The sequence below is a fragment of the Carcharodon carcharias genome, chromosome 8 (assembly GCF_017639515.1).
Source record: "Carcharodon carcharias isolate sCarCar2 chromosome 8, sCarCar2.pri, whole genome shotgun sequence".
NCBI lineage: Eukaryota > Metazoa > Chordata > Chondrichthyes > Lamniformes > Lamnidae > Carcharodon > Carcharodon carcharias.
The window spans coordinates 102,799,895-102,820,120 of NC_054474.1; the positions used below are offsets into that span (position 1 = coordinate 102,799,895).

At 43.7% G+C, this 20,226-nt stretch overlaps 1 protein-coding gene across 1 annotated transcript in view; it reads right to left on the reverse strand.

The window, feature by feature from the left end:
- Positions 1–20,226, reverse strand: part of LOC121281476 (ran-binding protein 17-like) — a gene marked incomplete at its 5' end in the record, with an annotated part of 1,080,904 nt that overhangs the window by 966,415 nt on the left and 94,263 nt on the right. The window contains 2 exons of the mRNA XM_041194421.1: positions 2,746–2,850; positions 3,384–3,449. Coding sequence (XP_041050355.1) covers positions 2,746–2,850; positions 3,384–3,449 — 171 coding nt within the window. The remainder of the gene's footprint in view (positions 1–2,745; positions 2,851–3,383; positions 3,450–20,226) is intronic.

Sequence of the window (20,226 nt, forward strand, 5' to 3'; positions counted from 1 at the left end):
ACTGACCTCCTCTCCTCTGGAGATCTTCCCTCCACAGCTTCCAACCTCATAGTCCCCCATCCCCGGACAGCCCACTTCCATCTCCTTCCTAAAATCCACAGACAGGACTGTCCCAGTACACCGATCATGTCACCCTGTTCCTGCCCCACGAAACTCATTTCTTCCTATCTTGACTCCATTCTCTCTCCCCTTGTCCAGGCTCTTCCCACCTACATCTGCAATCCTTCTGATGTCCTAGGTCATATCAACAATTTCCAGATCCCAGGCCCTAACCGCCTCCTCTTCACCATGGGTGTCCAAACCCTCTATACCTCCATCCCCCACCAGGATAGTCTGAGGGCTCTCCGCTTCTTCCTTGAACAGAGGCCCAAACAATCACCATCCATCATGACTCTCCTCCGCCTGGATGAACTTGTTCTCTCACTAAATAATTTCTCCCGAAACTTGTCTCACTTCGTCCAAAAAGGTGTGGCTATGGGTATCCACATGGGTCCCAGTTATGCCTGTGGAGTATGCAGAACATTCCTTGTTCCAGTCCTCCTCAGGCCCCCTCCGACAACACTTTCTTCCATACATCAATGACTGTTTCGGTGCTGCTTCGTGCTCTTGTTTGGACCTGGAAAAATTGATCAAAATTTTGCTCCCAATTTCAAGCCCGGTCCATCTCCGACACTTCCATTAACTTCCTTGACCGCTCTGTCTCCATTTCTGGTGATAGACTGTCCACCAATATTCATTACAAGCCCACTGACTCCCACAGCTACTTTGGCTACAGCTCCTCACACCCTGCTTCCTGTAAGGACTCATCCCATTCTCTCAGTTCCTTCACTTCAATTGCATCTGTTGTGATGATGCCACTTTCCAAAACAGCCCTTCTGATATGTCTTCCTTCTTCCATAACCGAGGTTTCCCAGCCACTATGGTTGACAGGGCCCTCAGCCATGTCCAACCCATCTCCTGTGCCTCTGCCCTCACACTTTACCCTCCCTCCCAGAACCATGATAAGGTCCCGTTGTCCTCACTTTTCACCTCACCAGCCTCTGCATTCAAAGGATCATCCTCCGCCATTTCTGCCAATTCCAGCATGATGCCATCACCAAACACATCATCCTCTCATCTCCTCAAACCCCATCCCCCCACCACCCCACCCCGTCAGCATTCTGTAGGGACCGTTCTCTCTGGAACACCTTGGTCCACTCCTCCATCAACCCCAACACCTCCTCCCCTTCCCACAGCACCTTCCCCAGCAATTGCAGAAGATGCAACACCCGCCCCTTTACCTCCTCACCATCCAAGGGCCCAAACACTCTTTTCAAGTGAAGCAGCGCTTCACTTGTACCTTCCTCAATTTGGTCTACTGCATCCGCTGTTCCCAGTACGGTCTCTTCTACATCGGGGAGACCAAACATAGACTGGGTGACCACTTTGCAGAACACCTCCAGTCTGTCTGCAATCATGACCCAGACCTTCCTGTCGTTTGCCATTTCAACACACCATCCTGCTCTCAAGCCCACATGGCCATCCTTGGCCTGCTGCAATGTTCCATTGAAGCCCAACGCAAACTGGAGGAACAGCACCTCATCTTCCGATTAGGCACGTTACAGCCTTCTGGACTTAACATTGAATTAAACAACTTCAGACAATATACTCTCTCCTCCATCCTCACCCCCTTTTTGTTAATCCCCTTTCTTTTACATTTATTTTTTATCCACTTATTTTATTTTTATTCATTTATTCGTAATTTTATCCTCTTTCTTATCCCATTTTCAATTTTTTTGCCCCACCACTGCCCCCTCTCCCCACCCCAAACCCTACAGGGCCGCCTGTTCCATATTGTTCTTTCACACAATGCTACCCTAGTTCTGCTACAATCGCATTCTGCTTTCTTACCTTTACGCCACTATTAGCACCTTTTTAGCACAAACCAATACCATTAACAATCTCTTTGTCCTTTAGTTTCATGACATCTTTGTCAATCTCTCCTTTGACCCCACCTTTCGCTGACCTTCTATCCAGCTCCACCTGCCCTACTCCGCTTAAACAGTATAAATTTCATCACATTTCCACTTCTCTTCAGCTCTGAAGAAGGCTCATACAGACTCGAAACATTAACTTTGTTTTTCTCTCATCACAGATGCTGTCAGGCCTGCTGAGTTTTTCCAGCATTTTCTGATTTTGTTTTAGATTGCAATAACATTTCTTTCCCTTCCTTTACAGATCACCATTTTGGAAATGAGAGCATAATATTAAAGCAGCAGAAGTAATTGTTTGCTTTTCAGTTTCTGGTCAGCATTTCATTTCTCTTTTACTTTATGGTTTGGAGAACATTTTAAACATTACATATGCAGTCAAACATTACACATGTGCTAAATAAAGTAAACTTTGAGTGTTGGAGAGAGGCTGAAACAGAGCCACATTAATTTGTAAGCAAAAATATTTCTCTACAAATCTAGCATTAGTTTGCTCGCAAGTGGCTCTGAATAAACTCATAAACATATATTAGGTTTTTTAAAACTGATTAGTTCAATTAATTTAGCTGTGGCTGTTGGATGCTAGTGAAATACTGGATAAAACCAACAAAATATTGTTATTGCGCCATGCTCCAAAGAAAACCAAATAGCTTTGGGACTACAGCCAAGTGTAATAAACAGCTCATGGTATCAGTGCCTAGTGCTCCAATGCATCAATAAAATGTTTTGTGAATTAAATTTATCCCCCAAGTTGTTAGGCTGAATATTGTCTTACCTCTCTCAGTAGTGTACAGGCCAATGTGAAGATTTCTCGTAAACATATATCACGAAATGAGGTAGCTATTCTTCGGTGCTTGGATAGTGGTCTTGTTGAATCAGCCTGCAGTACAATATGCACATAATTAATTCAGCTGGTATGAGGACACTTAGATAAGCTTGAATTCTGGCTATATTTTACCCTTTTTCTTCAAATCAGAAAATATATCCTCTCCTTTCCCTGGCCAGAGTGAGTGAGTGAGTAGGTCTCAGACCTTTGTCATGGGAATGCAAAGCTTGATGCAAAGGGATGCACAGGAACAACCCATTCCTTTAAGGAGGACCATGAGCCCTGTTTGATTTCTTGAAAGAAGTGCCCTATTGTACAAGGAGTGCATTAATTCCAGTTGCAGCAGCATCATTGTTCTGATAAGGCAAAAACTCTAATAAAATGCATCAAAATACATAATATTGTTAATGGAGAGAAAAATGCTGTAATTGTTTTCTTCCCCCGCTTCTAACTGTTCCTATGTGCTCCCCAACCTCCTCCTGTTTCCGATTTTATTCGTTATTGCTAAATTGTTTGGCCTGAATACTGCAATTGGTCTTGACTAGCCTTGTTCAAAATGTAAGTTAGCATGAGAAATGCATACGTACCATGTTCATTTCCTGTGTAAGTTCAGACAAGATCATCACACCAATCATACAGTGCTCCACACTGCCCTAAACAGGCAATAAAACATGGTTTAAATATAGTGAGTTAATGTTATAGTTCAACAGTTGAAAGCAGCAGAAGCGGAATTTCTGATATGGGCACATGGCTGTGTAAAACATTTACTTAGAAATCTCAAAACAAATGATAACAAAAATGTCAAAATTATGAGAGGTCTGGACAGAGTAGATAGGGAGAAACTATTCCCACTTGTTAAAGGTTCGAGAATGAAAGGGCACAGAGTTAATGTAATTGGCAAAAGAAGCAAAAACCTTTCTTTGAGAAAAAACTTTTTCATGCAATGAGTGGTTAAGGTCTGGAATGCACTGTCTGAAACAGTGGTGGTAGCAGATTCAATCAAAGAATTCAAAAGGGAATTAGGCTGTTATCTGAAAAGAAAGAACGTGCAGGGTTATGGAGAGAAGGCAGGAGAATGAAACTAAGTGAATTGCTTATTCAAAGAGCCAGTGAAGACACGATGGGCAGAATGGTCTCCTTCAGCGCTGTAACAATTCTGTGATTCTGTGAAGTGCGTCCACTGCTCTGCCATAATTGTTGGATGCCATACAGTTAACATCTGTAACACCACAACAGCACTATTTTTAGACATGGCTAGTGAAATTGTAATGTATTATTTATATGGAGCATCCTTGCCAAAATATCATCTTCAATGCAAGAAATTTTAAACACCATTAGGCTCATTGCTGTACTTTGATGCCATCTACCAGGCTTCTCTCAAATGCCTCAGTCCTTTTTTTCTTGTGAATGAACCCTCTTGTTTTTTAAACCTATCTATTCAGTTTGGAAATGGGAATGTATGAACAAGCATTTGGTAGCACAATGGCATCGTTATCATCTGCTGCTAAAAACACAGATACTTTCAAACAAGAACACAAACGGCAAACCAAAATTGTAAAACTCTGCTACACCAATTATATTTGCAGCACTTCTGAATGTCTTATAAAAGAGGGATTTGAAAACAATGATGGGAAGTTAAAAATTGTGGCCTTCTTTAATGTGGAGTCATGCAGGTCAGTGAGCACAGACATGAACATAGGAGCATGAGTAAGTCATTCGGCCTCTCGAGCCTGCTCTGCCACTCAACTGGATCATGGCTGACCTTCTACCTCAATCCCATTTTCCTGCATTATCTCCATATCACTTTCTTGAATATACTCAATGACTAAGCCTCCACAGACCTCTGGGGTCAGGAAGTCCAAAGATTCACAACCCTCTGATTGAAGAAATTCTTCCTCATCTTAGTCTTAAAAGGCCTCCCCCTTATTCTGAGGCTGTGTCCACTGTTCTAGCACCACCAGCTGGGGGAAACATGCCGACGCCACAATCACCATCCCTGGGTATGTCCTGTCCAACCAGCAGAACAGACCCAGCAGAGGTGGCAGCACATCGGTATACAGTTGGGAGGGAGTTGCCTTGGGATTCCTCAACATTGACTGCAGACGCCATGAAGTCATATGGCATCAGGTAAAACACGGGCAAACAAACCTCCTGCTGACCCCCCACCCGAAACCTGGTGAAGCTACAATTCAGGACTACTTGTGTGTAAAATAGCGTAAGCAGCATGCAACAGATAGCGCTAAGTGATCCTACAACCATTGGATCTGATCTAAGCTCTACAGTCCTGCCACATCCAGTCATGAATGGTGGTGGATAATTAAACAACTCACTGGAGGAGAAGGATCCACAAATATCCCCATCCTCAATAATAGGGGAGCCTAGCACATCAGTGCAAATTATAAGGCTGAAGCACTTGCAACAATCTTCAGCCAGAAGTGCCAACTGCATGATCCATCTCGGCCTCCTCCAGAGGTCTCCCGCATCACAATCTTCAGCCAATTCAATTCAATTCACTTCACTTCACATGATATCAAGAAACAGCTGAAGGCACTGGATACTGCAAAGACTATGAAGCCCTGACAATATTCCGGCAATAGTGCTGAAGAGCTTTGCTCCAGAACTTGCCGTGCCACTAGCCTAGCTGTTCCAGTACAGTATGTGGAAAATTGCCCAGGTACATTCCATCCATAGGAAGCAGGACAAATCCAACCTGGCCAATTATTGCCCCATCAGGCAACTCTCAATCATCATTAAAGTGATGGAAGAGGTCATCAACAGTGCAACCAAACGGCACTTGCTTCAAAATTACCTGCTCACTGATACGCAGTTGGGTTCTGCCAGGATCAGTCAGCTTCTGACCTCTTTACAGCCTTAGTTCAAACATGGACTAAAGAGTTAAACTCCAGAGGTGAGGTGAGAGTGGCTGCCCTTAACATCAAGGGAGCATTTGACCAGGTGTGGCATCAAGGAGCCCGAGCAAAACTGAAGTCAATGGGAATCACAGGGAAAACTCTCCACTGGTTGGAGGCACACCTAGCAAAGGAAGATGGTTGTGGTTGTTAAAGGCTAATCATCTCAGTTCTAGGATCTCGCTGCAGGAGTTCCTCAGGGTAGTGTCCTAGGCCCAAACATCTTCAGGTGCTTCATCAATGGCCTTCCTCCCATCATAAGATCAGAAGTGAGGATGCTCACTGATGCTTGCACAATGTTCAGCACCATTCACGGCTCCTCAGACGCTGAAGCAGTCCATGTCCAAATGCGGCAAGGCTTGGACAATATCCAGGCTTGGGCTGACAAGTAATACTTGCGCCACACAAGTGCCAGGAACTGACATTCTTCAACAATTGAGAATCTAACCATTGCCATCGCTGAATCCCCCATTATCAACAGCCTGGGGTTTACCATGACCAGAAAAAGACATGGACTAGCCATTTAAATACTGTGGCTACAAGAGCAGGTCAGAGGCTAGGAATCCTGTGGCGAGTAACTCACCTCCTGACTCCCCAAAGCCTATCCACCATCTACAAGGCACAAGTCAGGAGTGTGATGCAATACTCTCCACTTGTTTGGATGAGTGCAGCTCCAACAACACTCAAATGGCTCGACACCATCCAGGGCAAAGCAACTCACTTGATTGACGCCCCAACCACAAACATTCACTCCCTCCACCACCAATGCAAAGTGACAGCAGTCTGTACCATCTACAAGGTGCACTGCAGGAATTCACCAAGACTCCTCAGAAAGGACCTTCCAAACTCACGACCATTACCATCTAGAAGTACAAGGGCAGCAGATACATGGGAACACCACCACCTGGAAGTCCCAGATCCCTCCCTCCCCCTCCACAAGCTACACACAACCTGACTTGGAAATACGTCACCATTCCTTTATTGTCGCTGGATCCACATCATGGAACTCCCTCCCCAACAGCACTGTGGGTGTACCTACGCCACAGGAACTTGCAGTGGTTCAAAAAGGCAGCTAAACACCACCTTTTCAAGGGCAATTAGGGATGGTCAATAAATGAATAAAAGAAAAAGCCTTCTCAATCTCTCCTCTTGAACAATCCCACCATCTCAGGAATCAGTGTGGTGAACCTTCGTTGCACTCCCTCTATGGCAATTAAATCCTTCTTTTGGTAAGGACACCAAAACTGTACACAATACTCCAGGTGCGATTTCACAGTGTCTTTACAGTGCAGAAGGAAGCCATTCAGCCTACCGAGTCTGCACTCTCTCTCTGAAAAAGCATTCTACCTAATCCTACCCCCCGCCTTTTCCCCGTAATCTTGCACATTCTCTCTTTTCATGTAGCAATCCAATTCTCTTTTGAATATCTCGATCGAACCTGCCTCCATCACCCTCTCAGGAAGTTCATTCCATACTCCAATAACCCTCTGAGTGAAAAAAAAAAATTCTCACATCACATTTACTGCTTTTGCCAATTATTTTTAATCTGTGCTCTCTAGTTCTTGATGTTCTCTCGAGTGGGAACAGTTTCTCACCATTTACCGTGTCCATACCCCTCAAGATCTTGAATACCTCCATCAAGTCTCCTCTCAGCCTTCCTTTCTCCAGGGAAAACAGTCTATAGCTATAGTTCTTCATTTTGGGAATAATTCTTGTGAATCTCCTCTGTACTCTCTCCAAAGCCTTCACATCTTTCCTCAAGTATGGCGCCCAGAACTGGACGAAGTACTCCAGGTGAGGCCTAACTAGTGTCTTATACAAATTCAACATGACCTCCTTATCCTTGTACTCAATGCCCCTATTAATAAAGCCTAAGACACTACATGTTTTATTAACTGCTTTCTCAAAATGTCCTGCCAACTTCAATGACCTATGTACGTATACACCGAGGTCCCTCTGTTCCTGCACCTCCTTTAGAGGCTCTCCGTTTATTTTATGTTGTCTCACCATATCATTCCTCCCAGAATGAATCACCTCACACTTCTTTGCATTGAACTTAATGTGCCACTTGTCTGACCAATCCATCAAATGCCTATATCCTTTTGAAATTCAAGGTTATCCCCATCACAGATTACATTTTTACTTCTTTTGCATCATCTGCAAATTTTGATATCATGCCATGCATACCACAGTCTAGGTTATTAATATATATCAGGAAGAGCAAGGGTCCCAACACTGAACCCTGAGGAACTCCACTACAAACCTTCCTCCAATCTGAAAAACAACCATTTATCGCTACTCTCTGTTTCCTGTCACTCAACCAATTTCTTAACCAAGTACCGAATTTTGCTTTTATTCTATGGTTTAGAATTTTGCTCACAAGTCGATATCAAATGCCTTTTGAAAATCCATTTACACCATATCAACAGCATTTCCTTTATCAACCTTCTCTGTTAGCTCCTCAAAAAACTCCAGCAAGTTAGTTAAACATGATTTTCCCTTGATGAACTCATGCTGGCTTTCCTTAATTATCCTGCACTTGTCTAAGTAGTTATTGATTTTATCCTGTAATATAGTTTCCAGAAGTTTCCCTACCACTGAGGCCAAAATGACTGGCCTGTAGCTGCCAGCTTTATCCTTGCACACCTTTTTGAACAAGGGTGCAACAATTGCAGTTCTCCAGTCCTCTGGCACCTTCCATGTATCTAAGGAAGACTAGAAGATTATCACTAGTGACTCTGAAATTTCCATTCTCACATCACTCAGTGCCCTTAGATTCATCTTATCCAGTCCTGGTACCTTACCTAGTTTAAGTAAAGATAGCCTTTACAACACCTCCTTCCTCTCGATTGTGAGTTGTTCTGGTGTATCAGTTACCTCCTCTCTCACTTTGGCCTGGGTAGCAAGTTCTTCCTTTGTAAAGACAGATGCAAAGTACTCGTTCAACATCTCTACTATTTCTCCAGCCTCCACATGCAAGTCCCCTTTTTTGTCCCTAATCGGCCCTACTCTTTCTTTTACCACCCTTTTATTATTTACATTGAAGACCTTCGGATTCCCTTTTATATTAGCTGCCAGCCTCTTTTCATGTTCTTTCCTTGCTTTTCTTAGTAGTTTCTTCATTTCTCTTCTGGTCCTTTTATTCTTCAGCCTGATTATCCATTGTATTTTCTACCTGACATCTGTCGTACGCACACTTCTTCCTTTTCAGCTTTACCTCTATTTCTTTTGTTATCCAGGATGCTCTGGATTTATTTGCCCTACCTTTCCCCTTCAAGGTAAGGGAATATACCTTGACATTGCCTACACTACTTTTTCTTTGAAGGTGGCCCATTGTTCAGTCACCATCTTTTCTACCAACTCACTCGACTCAGATGCATTCACATCACATCCCATTAAAGTTGGCTTTCCTCCAATTAATTATCTGGATTGTAATCTGTCCTTTTCCATGACTAACTTAAACTTTATGATACAATGGTCACTGTCGCCTAGAGGCTCTCCCACTGATATCTGATCTACATGGGCAAATTCATTCCCCAGAACCAGGTCCAAAAGTGGACTCTCATTGGACTAGAAACATACTGCTGTAGAAAATTATCTTGAACACATTTCAGGAACTCTCGAACCTCTTGTCCTTTTGTACTATTCCTATCCCGGTCTATAAGGCTCTAGGGTTGATGGGTTAATGAGTCTTGGCATGAGTTAGGAATATAAGCAGCAGAGCTTTGAATGACCACAGATTCATGGAGGGTAGAACATGGGAAACCGACCAGGAGTGCATTGGGATAGTCAAGTCCAGACATAACAAGGCATGAATGAAGGTTTCACCACAAGAGCTATGGCAGGATTGTGTCAAACAATGTTGCCCAGCACAGCTGGTCACGCAACTCTGCTCAGTATTACATGTTCCTGCGACACTGCTCTGTACGGCTGGTCCTGCGACACTGCTCTGTAAGGCTGGTCCTGCGACACTGCTCTGTATGGCTGGTACTGCGACACTGCTCTGTATGGCTGGTCCTGCGACACTGCTCTGTATGGCTGGTCCTGCGACATTGCTCTGTACGGCTGGTCCTGCGACACTGCTCTGTACGGCTGGTCCTGCGACACAGCTCTGTACGGCTGGTCCTGCGACACTGCTCTGTACGGCTGGTCCTGCGACACTGCTCTGTATGGCTGGTACTGTGACACTGCTCTGTATGGCTGGTACTGTGACACTGCTCTGTATGGCTGGTCCTGCGACACTGCTCTGTATGGCTGGTCCTGCAACACCGCGACATTGAGGGAGGCAATGGCATAGCGGTACTGTCGCTGGACTAGTATTCCAGCGTAATGCTCTGGGGACCCAGGTTTGACTCCCACCACGGCAGATGGTAAAATTTGAATTCAATAAAAATGTGGAATTTAAAGTCTGATTATGACCATTGCTGTAAAAACTCATCTTGTTCATTAATGCCTTTTAGGAAGGGAAATCTGCTGTCCTTACCTGGTCTGGCCTACATATGACCCCAGAGCCACTGCAATGTGGTTGTCTCTTAAATGCCCCTGAACAATTAGGGATGTGTAATAAATGCTGGCCTAGCCAATGAACGAACATTTAAAAAACTGCTCTGCATGGCTGGTCCTGCAACACTGCCCCGTATAAGTGGTCCTGCGACACTGCTCTATGTAGCTAGTCCTGTGATATTGTTCAGTGCCGGTGTTTTTGCAACACTGTCCTGTGTAGATGCTCCATTGGAGAGTGTCATAATATATATCTGAATTAGATATTTCACTGTAGTTGGGGTTACTGGCACTTCTGGGGAAGGACTCCATGTCCCTTACAATCAACAGTTTAACTTTATTGCCTAATATTTAAACAAACAATATTGTGACCCAAACTGTTAACAATGAAACTCTACATTACATGAATCTAATATATGCTCCAAAGTGCTGATTGACACTGTACTGAGACAAGTCCAATTATAAATCAACAAGCTAATTTATTTGTCATCTAGCTTGTGAATCACAGAATCACAGTGCAGAAGAGGCCCTTCGACCCATCGAGTCTGCACTGACACATCAGAAACACCTGACCTACCTACCTAATCCCATTTACCAGCACTTGGTCCATAGCCTTGAATGTTATGACCTGCCAAGTGCTCATCCAGGTACTTTTTAAAGGATGTGAGGCAACCCGCCTCCACCACCCTCCCAGGCAGTGCATTCCAGACTGTCACCACCCTCTGGGTAAAAAAGTTTTTCCTCACATCCCCCCTAAACCTCCTGCCCCTCACCTTGAAATTATGCCCCCTTGTGAGTGATCCTTCAACTAAGGGGAACAGCTGCTCCCTATCCACCCTGTCCATGCCCCTCATAATCTTGTACACCTCAATCAGGTTGCCCCTCAGTTTTCTCTGCTGCAACGAAAACAACCCAAGTCTATCCAACCTCTCTTCATATCAAACAAGATAAAATTTGAAGTACATTTTTTCCGATTTCATGATACTCTTTATAATATAAATCACACTATCAGTGTTGAGGGTTAAATATACTTTTTGACTTGTAATTACTCAGAAAGCAGTCAGCACTAAACAGAAAGAGAGAACATGCTTATGCTCTATGATAAAAGCAAAAAACCGCAGATGCTGGAAATCCAAAACAAAAACAAAAATACCTGGAAAAACTCAGCAGGTCTGGCAGCGTCTGCGGAGAGGAGCACAGTTAACGTTTCGAGTCCAAATGACCCTTCAACAGAACTTATGCTCTATATCTGACTTCCTTATCAGATCTCTACAGAACGTGTCTTTACTTTCTTAGCTATACAGAATGTATAAGGGTGGATATCTGACACCCCCTCCACTCCAACCTCCACCATCATCACTCAATGCTCCTTGCCTGGTGCATGTCCATCTGTGCTCCTGAGCAAGCTTGTTTCTGCCCTCCTGGACAGGTTACTGACAGCTTAAGCCTCCAATGAGGTCAGGAAAATTAAGTCATTCCAACATATAGAAGTGAGAAGTGTGAGGTGATCCATTTTGGTACAAGGGATAGGGAGAGGCATTATGGACTAAATGGCAGAGTTCTAAAAGGTGTGCAAAAACAGAGGGACCCAGGATGCATGTGCATCAATCTTTGACGTGGCAGGCATATTGAGAGGATGATCAGCAAAGCATATGGGCTTTTGGGCTTCGTAAATAGAGGCAAGTACAAAAGCAGGGAAGTTAGGCTGCACCTTTACAAAGGTCAGAATGTTCATGTAGGCATGTGGGGGCTGGCCCGACACACCGACGCGTAAAATGACGCATGGTGACGTAGGTCATGCATCCCGACGGGCAGGATGATATTTCCTGAAGGTTTTGCTGAATGAATAAATATTTTTCTCACAATTCATAAACATGTCCCAGCTCATATGATGCTGTCACATGAGGGAACATGTCTAAATAATTTTTACCTTTCTTTCTTTAAATATTTCAATATGAACTTAATTTCCTCAGGGAGATTTCGGCATGCTTTCGCATGCATGCGCGAAAGAGCGCAGGTGCCAACTCTCCCTCCTCCCCCCGCCCAACACATGTAGTGCTCGCTACTGGCCATGCGTCATGCTGGGCCTTTATTGGCCCGCCCATGTAAAATGGTGGTGCGCAACCTATCGCAGGCAGCGATCGGCTCCTGACCGGGCTGCCCGACAGGCAGAAAATTCTGCCCAAAGTTTTGGTTGGGTCCCAACTGAAATCTTGCATTCAGCTCTGGTCACCGTAATTTAGGAAGAATTTGAGAGTTCTTGAGAGGGTGTAGAAAAGATTTACCAGAATGTTTCCAGGGTTGGGGATTTTAGTTACAAGATTAAGTTGGAAAAGCTGAGTTTGTTCTTCTTGGAGCAAGGGAGATTGAAGGGAAATTTGCCAGAAATGCACAAGATTATAACAGGTTTGGTGGTATTCAAGGTATACAAGGAAAAATGTTCCCACTAGCTGATAGTACAAGGACGAAGGGACACAGGTTTAAGGTTTTGGGCAAGAATCCAGGGGAAATGTGAGGAAGGACTTTTTGTGCAGCAAGTGGTAATGACCTTGGACTCTCTGCCCATGAGGATGATGGCTGTAGGAACAATCAATGATTTCCAAAGGAAGTTAGACAGGCACATGAAGGAAAATTGCAGGGCAGCTGACTACATGATAGCAGTTCTGGAAACTTTTGAGCAGTTTAAACATGAACAAAGGCTAACACATCAAACCCCTTGGAATGTAACATGCCTTGCATCGTATAAACATTCCAGCCAAGCCAATGCAAAGGATTCGTAGATGATACATCTATACCAGCCAGCTCTGGACAAAAGCTGAGTTGTTTGACACTCATCATCTTCAACGTCGTATTAATGGTTGTTCAGTTACCTGCTCAAAACACAATGGGTTTTAAAAAGGGTGCCTCGAAACCACCCCATCACATGACCGAGACTTGAGCTATTTGAATTCTTTTAATGAGACAGCTTTTCAAGTTTATCTTCAGTTGCAGTTTAACTTCAGAAGAGAAAACCGGACTCCAGATGAGCAACCTGCCTTTGACCTCCATTTCTCTCCAAGTCTTGAGTTCCAGAAAGAACCGTATATTTTGCCTACAAAGTGAACTAATATCCAGGATACAATAATACTTTGATGAAGGCAAAATACTGTGGATGCTGGAAATCTGAAACAAAAACAAAAATTGCTGGAAAAACTCAGCAGGCCTGACAGCATCTGTGGAGAGAAAGACAGAGTTAACGTTTCGAGTCTGTAGGACTCTTCAGAGCTTTGAAGAAGAGTCATATGGACTCGAAACGTTAACTCAGTCTTTCTCTCCACAGATGCTGTCAGACCTGCTTAGTTTTTCCAGCAATTTTTGCTTTTGTACAAGAATACTTTTCTGCAGCTTCAACAGACTCAACCTGCAACCAAGTTCCTAGGACCAAGACCAAGGATTCTGCCAGACAGAGCCACCGGAAAAAACCTTCATTGGACATTCACTTACTGGACTTACTGGGAGTATGGTGCTGAGATAGAGGGTCAGCCATGATCCTATTGAATGGCGGAGCAGGCTTGAAGGGCTGAATGACTTACTCCTGCTCCAATTTTCTATGTTTCTATGTTACTGTTGACCATGTCCTGCCTCGCACAAGTCCCACTGATCCATCTTCCCTGTGCTCGTTGACATATATTGGCTCCTGGTCTAGCAATGCCTCACTTTAATAATTCTCATGCTGGTTTTCAAATCCTTTCCTGCCTACCTTTGTAACTTCCTCTAACACTACAACTTTCCACCATATCTACAATTTTCCAATTCTGACCTCTTTGTAAAGGTAATTAGAAGGGGGAAAGCCAACTTTGATGGGGTAAGCATGGGTCTGTGCCAAATAAATTGAAGTTAGCAGGAAAACAGTAGCTGAATAATGGGCTACTGTCAAAGAAGAGATATTTTGGGCAGAGTCAAGGTACATTCCCCCAAAAGGAAAATGTAGGGCCAACAAAGCCAGGGCTCCCTGGATGAAAAAGGAGGTAGAAATTGAGATGACTTGTGCTTATGACAGATGTCAGGTAGAAAATACAACTGAGAACCAGGCTGAATATAGAAGATTCAGAGAGGAGGTGAAAAATCAAATAAGAGAAGAAAAAAAGGCGTATGAAAAGAGACTGGTAGGCAACATAAAAGGGAATCCCAAAGTCTTTTATAGGCATATAAATAATAAAAGGGTGGTAAAGGGAGGAGCACTGCCAATTAGGGACCAAATAAGGGATTTATACATGGAGGCAGAGGGCATAGCCAAGGTATTAAATGAATATTTTACATCTGCCTTTACCAAGGAAGATGATACTAACCAGGCCATGGTGAAAGAAGTCATGGTTTAGGCACCTGAAGGGTGTAAAATTGATAAGGAGGTGATATTGCAAAAGCTGTCTGTACTTAAATTGAATAAGTCACCAGGACCAGATGAGATGCATCCAAGAATACTGAGGGAAGTAAAGTGGAAATTGCAGGGAGACTGGCCATAATTTTTCAGTCTTCCTTAGACTTGGGTCGTGCCAGAGGACTGGAGAATCGCAAATGTTACACCCTTAGGAGGCAAGATGGTGACATAGTGGTAATGTCACTGGACTAGTAATCCAAAGGCCCAGGCTAATGCTCTGGGGACATGGAATTTAAATTCAATCGATAAAATCTGGAATTAAAAGCTAGTGTCGTAATGGTGACCATGAAACTATCATCAATCGTTGTAAAAACCCATCTGATTCACCAATATCCTTTAGGGAAGGAAATCTGCCATCCTTACCTGGTCTGGCCTACATGTGACTCCAGACCCACAGCAACGTGATTGACTCTTAACTGTACTCTTAAATGGCCAAGCAAGCCACTCAGTTCAAGAGCAATTAGGGGTAAGCAACAAATGCTGACCTTGCCGGGGATGCCCATATCCCATCAAATAATAAAGTAAATTTAAACAATTTTGTTCAAAACTTGATGTAAAGGTAAGCCCAAAAATACACGCCAGTCAGTTTCTAGAAACAATAATTTGGAGCAGAATGAATAGTTTCATGGACAAATGCATGTTAATTAAAGAAAGCCAGCATGGATTTCTTAAGAGAAAATCATGTTTAACTAACTTGCTTGAGTTTTTTGAAGATCGAACAGAGAGGGTTGATCAGGGCAATGTGGCTGATGTGGTTTTCATGAACTTCCAAAAGGTGTTTGATACAGTGCTTCACAGCAGACTTGTGAGCAAAGTTATAGCTCATGGAATAAAAGGGACAATAGCAACTTGGATTCTAAATTAACTGAGTGGCAGGAAACAGAGCAATGGTTAATGTATGTTTTTCTGGCTGAAGGAAGTTTTATAGTGGAATTCCCCAGCAGTCTGTGTTGGGACCCTTACTTTTCCTGATATATACTAATGACATAGGCTTGGTGTACAGGCACAATTTCAAAGTTTGTGAATGATAGAGAACTTGAAAGCTTTGTGAACTTCAAAATGGCACAGACAAGTTGGTGGGTTGGGCAGACAGGTGGCAGGTGAAGTTCAATGCTGGGAATTTTGATTAATTTTGATAGGAAGAACAAGGAAGGGTAATATAAAGTAAGGGGTACAATTCTAAAGGGGTGCAAGAGCAGAGGGACCTGGGTGCATATGTGCATAGGTCATTGAAGATTGCAGGGCAGGTTGAGAAGGTGGTTAATAAAGCATACAGTATGCTAGGCTTTATTAATAGGGGCATAGAGTATAAGAACAAGAAGGTTGTGTTGAACTTGTATAAAAAACTTGTTCAGCCTAAGCTGAAGTATTCCGTGCAGTTTCAGGCATCGGATTTTAGGAAGAATGTGAAGGTATTGGAGAGAGTGCAAAAAAGGTTCACAAGAATGGTTCTATGGATGAGGAACTTCAGTTATGAAACAGATTGAAAAAGTCAGGACCGTTTCTCTTGGAGAAAAGAAGGACGAGAGAAGACTTGATAAATTTATTCAAAATCATAAGGGGTCTGGACAAAGTAGATAGCAAGAAACTATTCCCACTTGTGAAAGAATCGACAATGAGAGGGTAAAAATTTAAAGGAACTGGTAAAAGCAGCAAAAGCGATATGAGGGAAAACCTTTTCCCCACAGTGAGTGGTAAAAGCCTGGAATGCACTGCCTGAGAGAATGGTGGAGGCAAATTCATTTGAAGCACTCCAAAGGGAATTAGACTGTTATCTGAAAATGAAGAATGTGCACGACTCTGGAGATAAGACAGGAGAATGGAACTAAGTGAATTTCTCATACGGAGAGCCAGTACAGACATACACGATGGGCCGAGTGGCCACCTTCTGCACTGTAACAATTCTGTGGTTCTGTGACTAACTGGAAAAGGGTGCACAGATTTAATAAATTCCCATCTGAGCGTCACACAATCTGTCCATATTTTTATATAATACTTCAATTTAGTATTAGAGGTTTGTATCAAAATTCAATTTGATATAATTTAAAGTTAAGAAAGAAAGCAAATGACAATTTGTAAAGTTATTTGGAGGTTAGGGGGTTAAGATTGGAAAACCTTTCAAAAAGGAAGTCAGGATTGCAGTACGCGATTAACTCATGCCCATTCATTGCACTGCAGGCAGCACGTCAAATACATGCTGTGGCTCTTGTAAATGATCAGTGCATTCAACCGGATCATCCCACACTGCTCACTAGCTGCATGCATCATAAGGAGGCCTCATATCACAGTGCTGAGCGTTGCTTAAATGCTGCCTGCCCTTCTTAAAGTGGAGGTGCACTGTGGTTGCAAGAATTGGCAGCAGTATTTTCCACAGTCATACTTTGATAGACTTTGAGCAACGGCTGACCATGCAAGAGCAAATGTAACCAAGGTTTTAAGACAATGCATTGGAGATCTTGATGGAAGAGGTAGAAAGATGAAACACCCTGTAGCTGCAGAGATGCAGGAGACCCTCCAGGCTTAAGTTCAGGAGACAGTGAGAAGACGTATTAGAGGAGATCAAGGCCAAGAGCATTGCTCCAAGAGCAGCGTAAGAAGCTTAATAATCTCATGAGCTGTCAAAACGATCGAGTGCATCATCAAATGGCATATCCTACCAACTGCACCACTGACATCATCCACTGCTCAATGCTCTAAATTCCCATCATCCATTCCCAACAACTTATATCAACACTAAAATTCATATGCTTTACCTCACCCTCATACACTTGGCACCATTGCAAGCCTCACACCGACCTGCAACTCATATATGTTGACAGCTAATTAAGCTGTCAGCCACATCACCCAAACATAGTGCAGGACATTCATTGATAAACTCCCCTCTTTCTCACAGGAGGTGGTGCTGAATAGGCAGCAGAGAAGAACTGGAAAAGGACAAGCATGCTTGCATGTTTTAATTCCCACAGAGAAAACAGTGCTGGACATCACCAGGTCGGGACTTCACTGAGATCACGCTGCCTGCAGACATAATTCTCCTTCCAGCACACTTCTCCTTCGAGCAGAGAAGGCTAAGAGAGGACTCGACACGGTCATTTCAAATCATTCAGGTTTTAGATGGGTAAATAAAGAGGAACTGCTTCCTTTTGCTGAAGGGTTAATGACCAGAGGACACAAATTTCAAATGATTGCTGAAAGAATTAGAGACAACCTGAGGGAAAAAGCTTTCTTTTCAAATCCTGCACTGAGTGGTTAGGATTTGGAATGCACTGCCTAATAGGCTGGTGGAAACAGATGCAATAGTGGCATTCAAAAAGGAACTGGATAAATAATTGCAAGAGAAAGAAACTTGCAGGGATATTGGGAAAGAGTCAGGAAATGGGACTAACAGGATTTCTCCTCGAAGAGCTGATGAAGATTTAATGGGCCGAATGGCATCCTTCTGCGCTGTACTATTCTTAGATTCTATGACTCTGCCTCATCTGACTCAGAAAGGTGCAGATGGCCTAAGGACGCACATCTTATTTTGTCTTCTAACTTCACTACAACACAACCCTGGTCCCTTTTTCATTTCATATGCCCAAGAACTGGGACCTTTCCAGTCAGTGGAAGATGACGACAGTTAAAATGAAGAGAGACTGCCGATCAATCTTGTACTCATAGTCGCCAGCTCAGAAAATGACACTGCACATAATTCAGAGGCAAAGCCAGAGGAAGGATATGCATGCGGTCAGCACCAGGCATAACTGCGCAAAGGGTAAAGGATATTGCAGATGCCAGCTCACCAGAGGACAGTGTTGCACATAAGTTCTGCTGCAGGGAAGTTTGTTGAAGACTTTGATAGGCCTGTCTTCAGTAGAAGGGTGAGAGGTGTACTTAAGTAAATGCTTGGTGCACTGGAAATCCTGCCACAGAGTACACAATGTCAAGGAGAACGGAGAACTCAAACACCAACTTGGCATCTTTCTTTGTGCAGAGCTCACAGTCTAGCTTTGCTGAGATGGAATGGGTGGTCACCTTCTTCAGTACACCTGTGAAATCTACCATGATGTAGTGTCTGATGGCTGATATAGTTTTCTTTAAAGCACAAACAGCTTTGATCAAAGGTCTGAGTGTTGCAGTGGAAACTCAGACTGCGGCCATAATGGCTCGGTGTCAATGTTAAAAGAGATATCCAGGGCATTTTTTTTTAATATTCGTTTACAGGATGTGGGCATCGCTGGCTAGGTCAGCTTTTGTTACCCATCCCTAATTGCCTTTGAGAAGATGGTGGTGAGCTGCCTTCTTGAACCGCTGCTGTCGACGTGGTGTAGGTCCACTCACAATGCTGTTAAGGAGGGAGTTCCAGGATTTTGACCCAGCAACAGTGAAGGAATGGCGATATATTTCCAAGTCAGGGTGATGAGTAGCTTGGAGGGGAACTTCCAGGTAGTGGTGGTCCCATCTATCTGCTGCCCTTGTCCTTCTAGATGGTAGCATCAACGGCAGTCCACCAATCTGCTTTCCAACAGATTAGTGGGGTGGAACTGCCTCGGGCCAGTGCAACTGGTTCCATGATCCTGCTGTCCTCTCTCAGGATGACAGTTTTCCTGCTCCCACCCCTGCCATTCTGCCTGTCTTCTTGTTGTTGCCTGTCAGCCCAGGCTGTTGCAGCCCATGCCGTGATGGTACAGTCTGAAGCCAGGTCTTCCAGGCCCACAGTTGCTTGACATTAGCCTCCAAGGGCAATCGTATTCTCCTCAAGGTCAGCAACCTTCCACCACCCATGCTGCAGTCACTTCATAGGGACACTAAGATAGGGAAAGGCACAAAGAAGGCTAGTATTAAGGGAATGCACAAGGGTTCTCTGTTTATTTTTGTATGCATCATATCATGATTGAATGTATAAATTTAGATGAGAATGTGCATTTTCAGAAGGTTTTTACTTTTGCCTTGTCAGAAGAGGATGATACATATGATTGTTGATGAGTGAGGAAAGATAAAGAGCATGAGACTGTTTGTGAATGGGAAAGTATAGCTGAGATTACTCTTGAATTATTTGATACCTTATATCACGGGCAGAAGGAGCCATCTATGTTGTGGCCACCCTTCCTCTTCCTATTGCTCCACGTCCTGCTGAATTTCGTTCTCCACATTCCCCTCATCCTCAGCTCCTCACCCAATGGCTGGCAGTAGGGTCGTTCCCTCATGACAGCAGGTTTTTTTATCTTATTCATTCATGGGGTATGGATATTGCTGGCTAGGCCAGCATTTATTGCCCATCCCTAATTGCCCTTGAAAAGGTGGTGGTGAGCTGCCTTCTTGAACCACTGCAGTCCATGTACAGTAGGTACACCCATAATCCTGTTACGAGTGGAGTTCCAGGATTTTGACCCAGCGACAGTGAAGAGACAACGATATATTTCCAAATAAGGATGATGAGTGGCTTGGAGGGGAAATTCCTGGTGATGGTGTTCCCATGTATCTGCTACCCTTGTCCTTCCAGATGGTAGCAATCGGGGGTTTGGATGGTGTTGTTTAAGGAGCTTTGGTGGGCTCCTGCAATGCACCCTGTAGATGGTACACACTACTGCCATTGTTCGTCGGAGGTGGAGGATGTGAATGTTT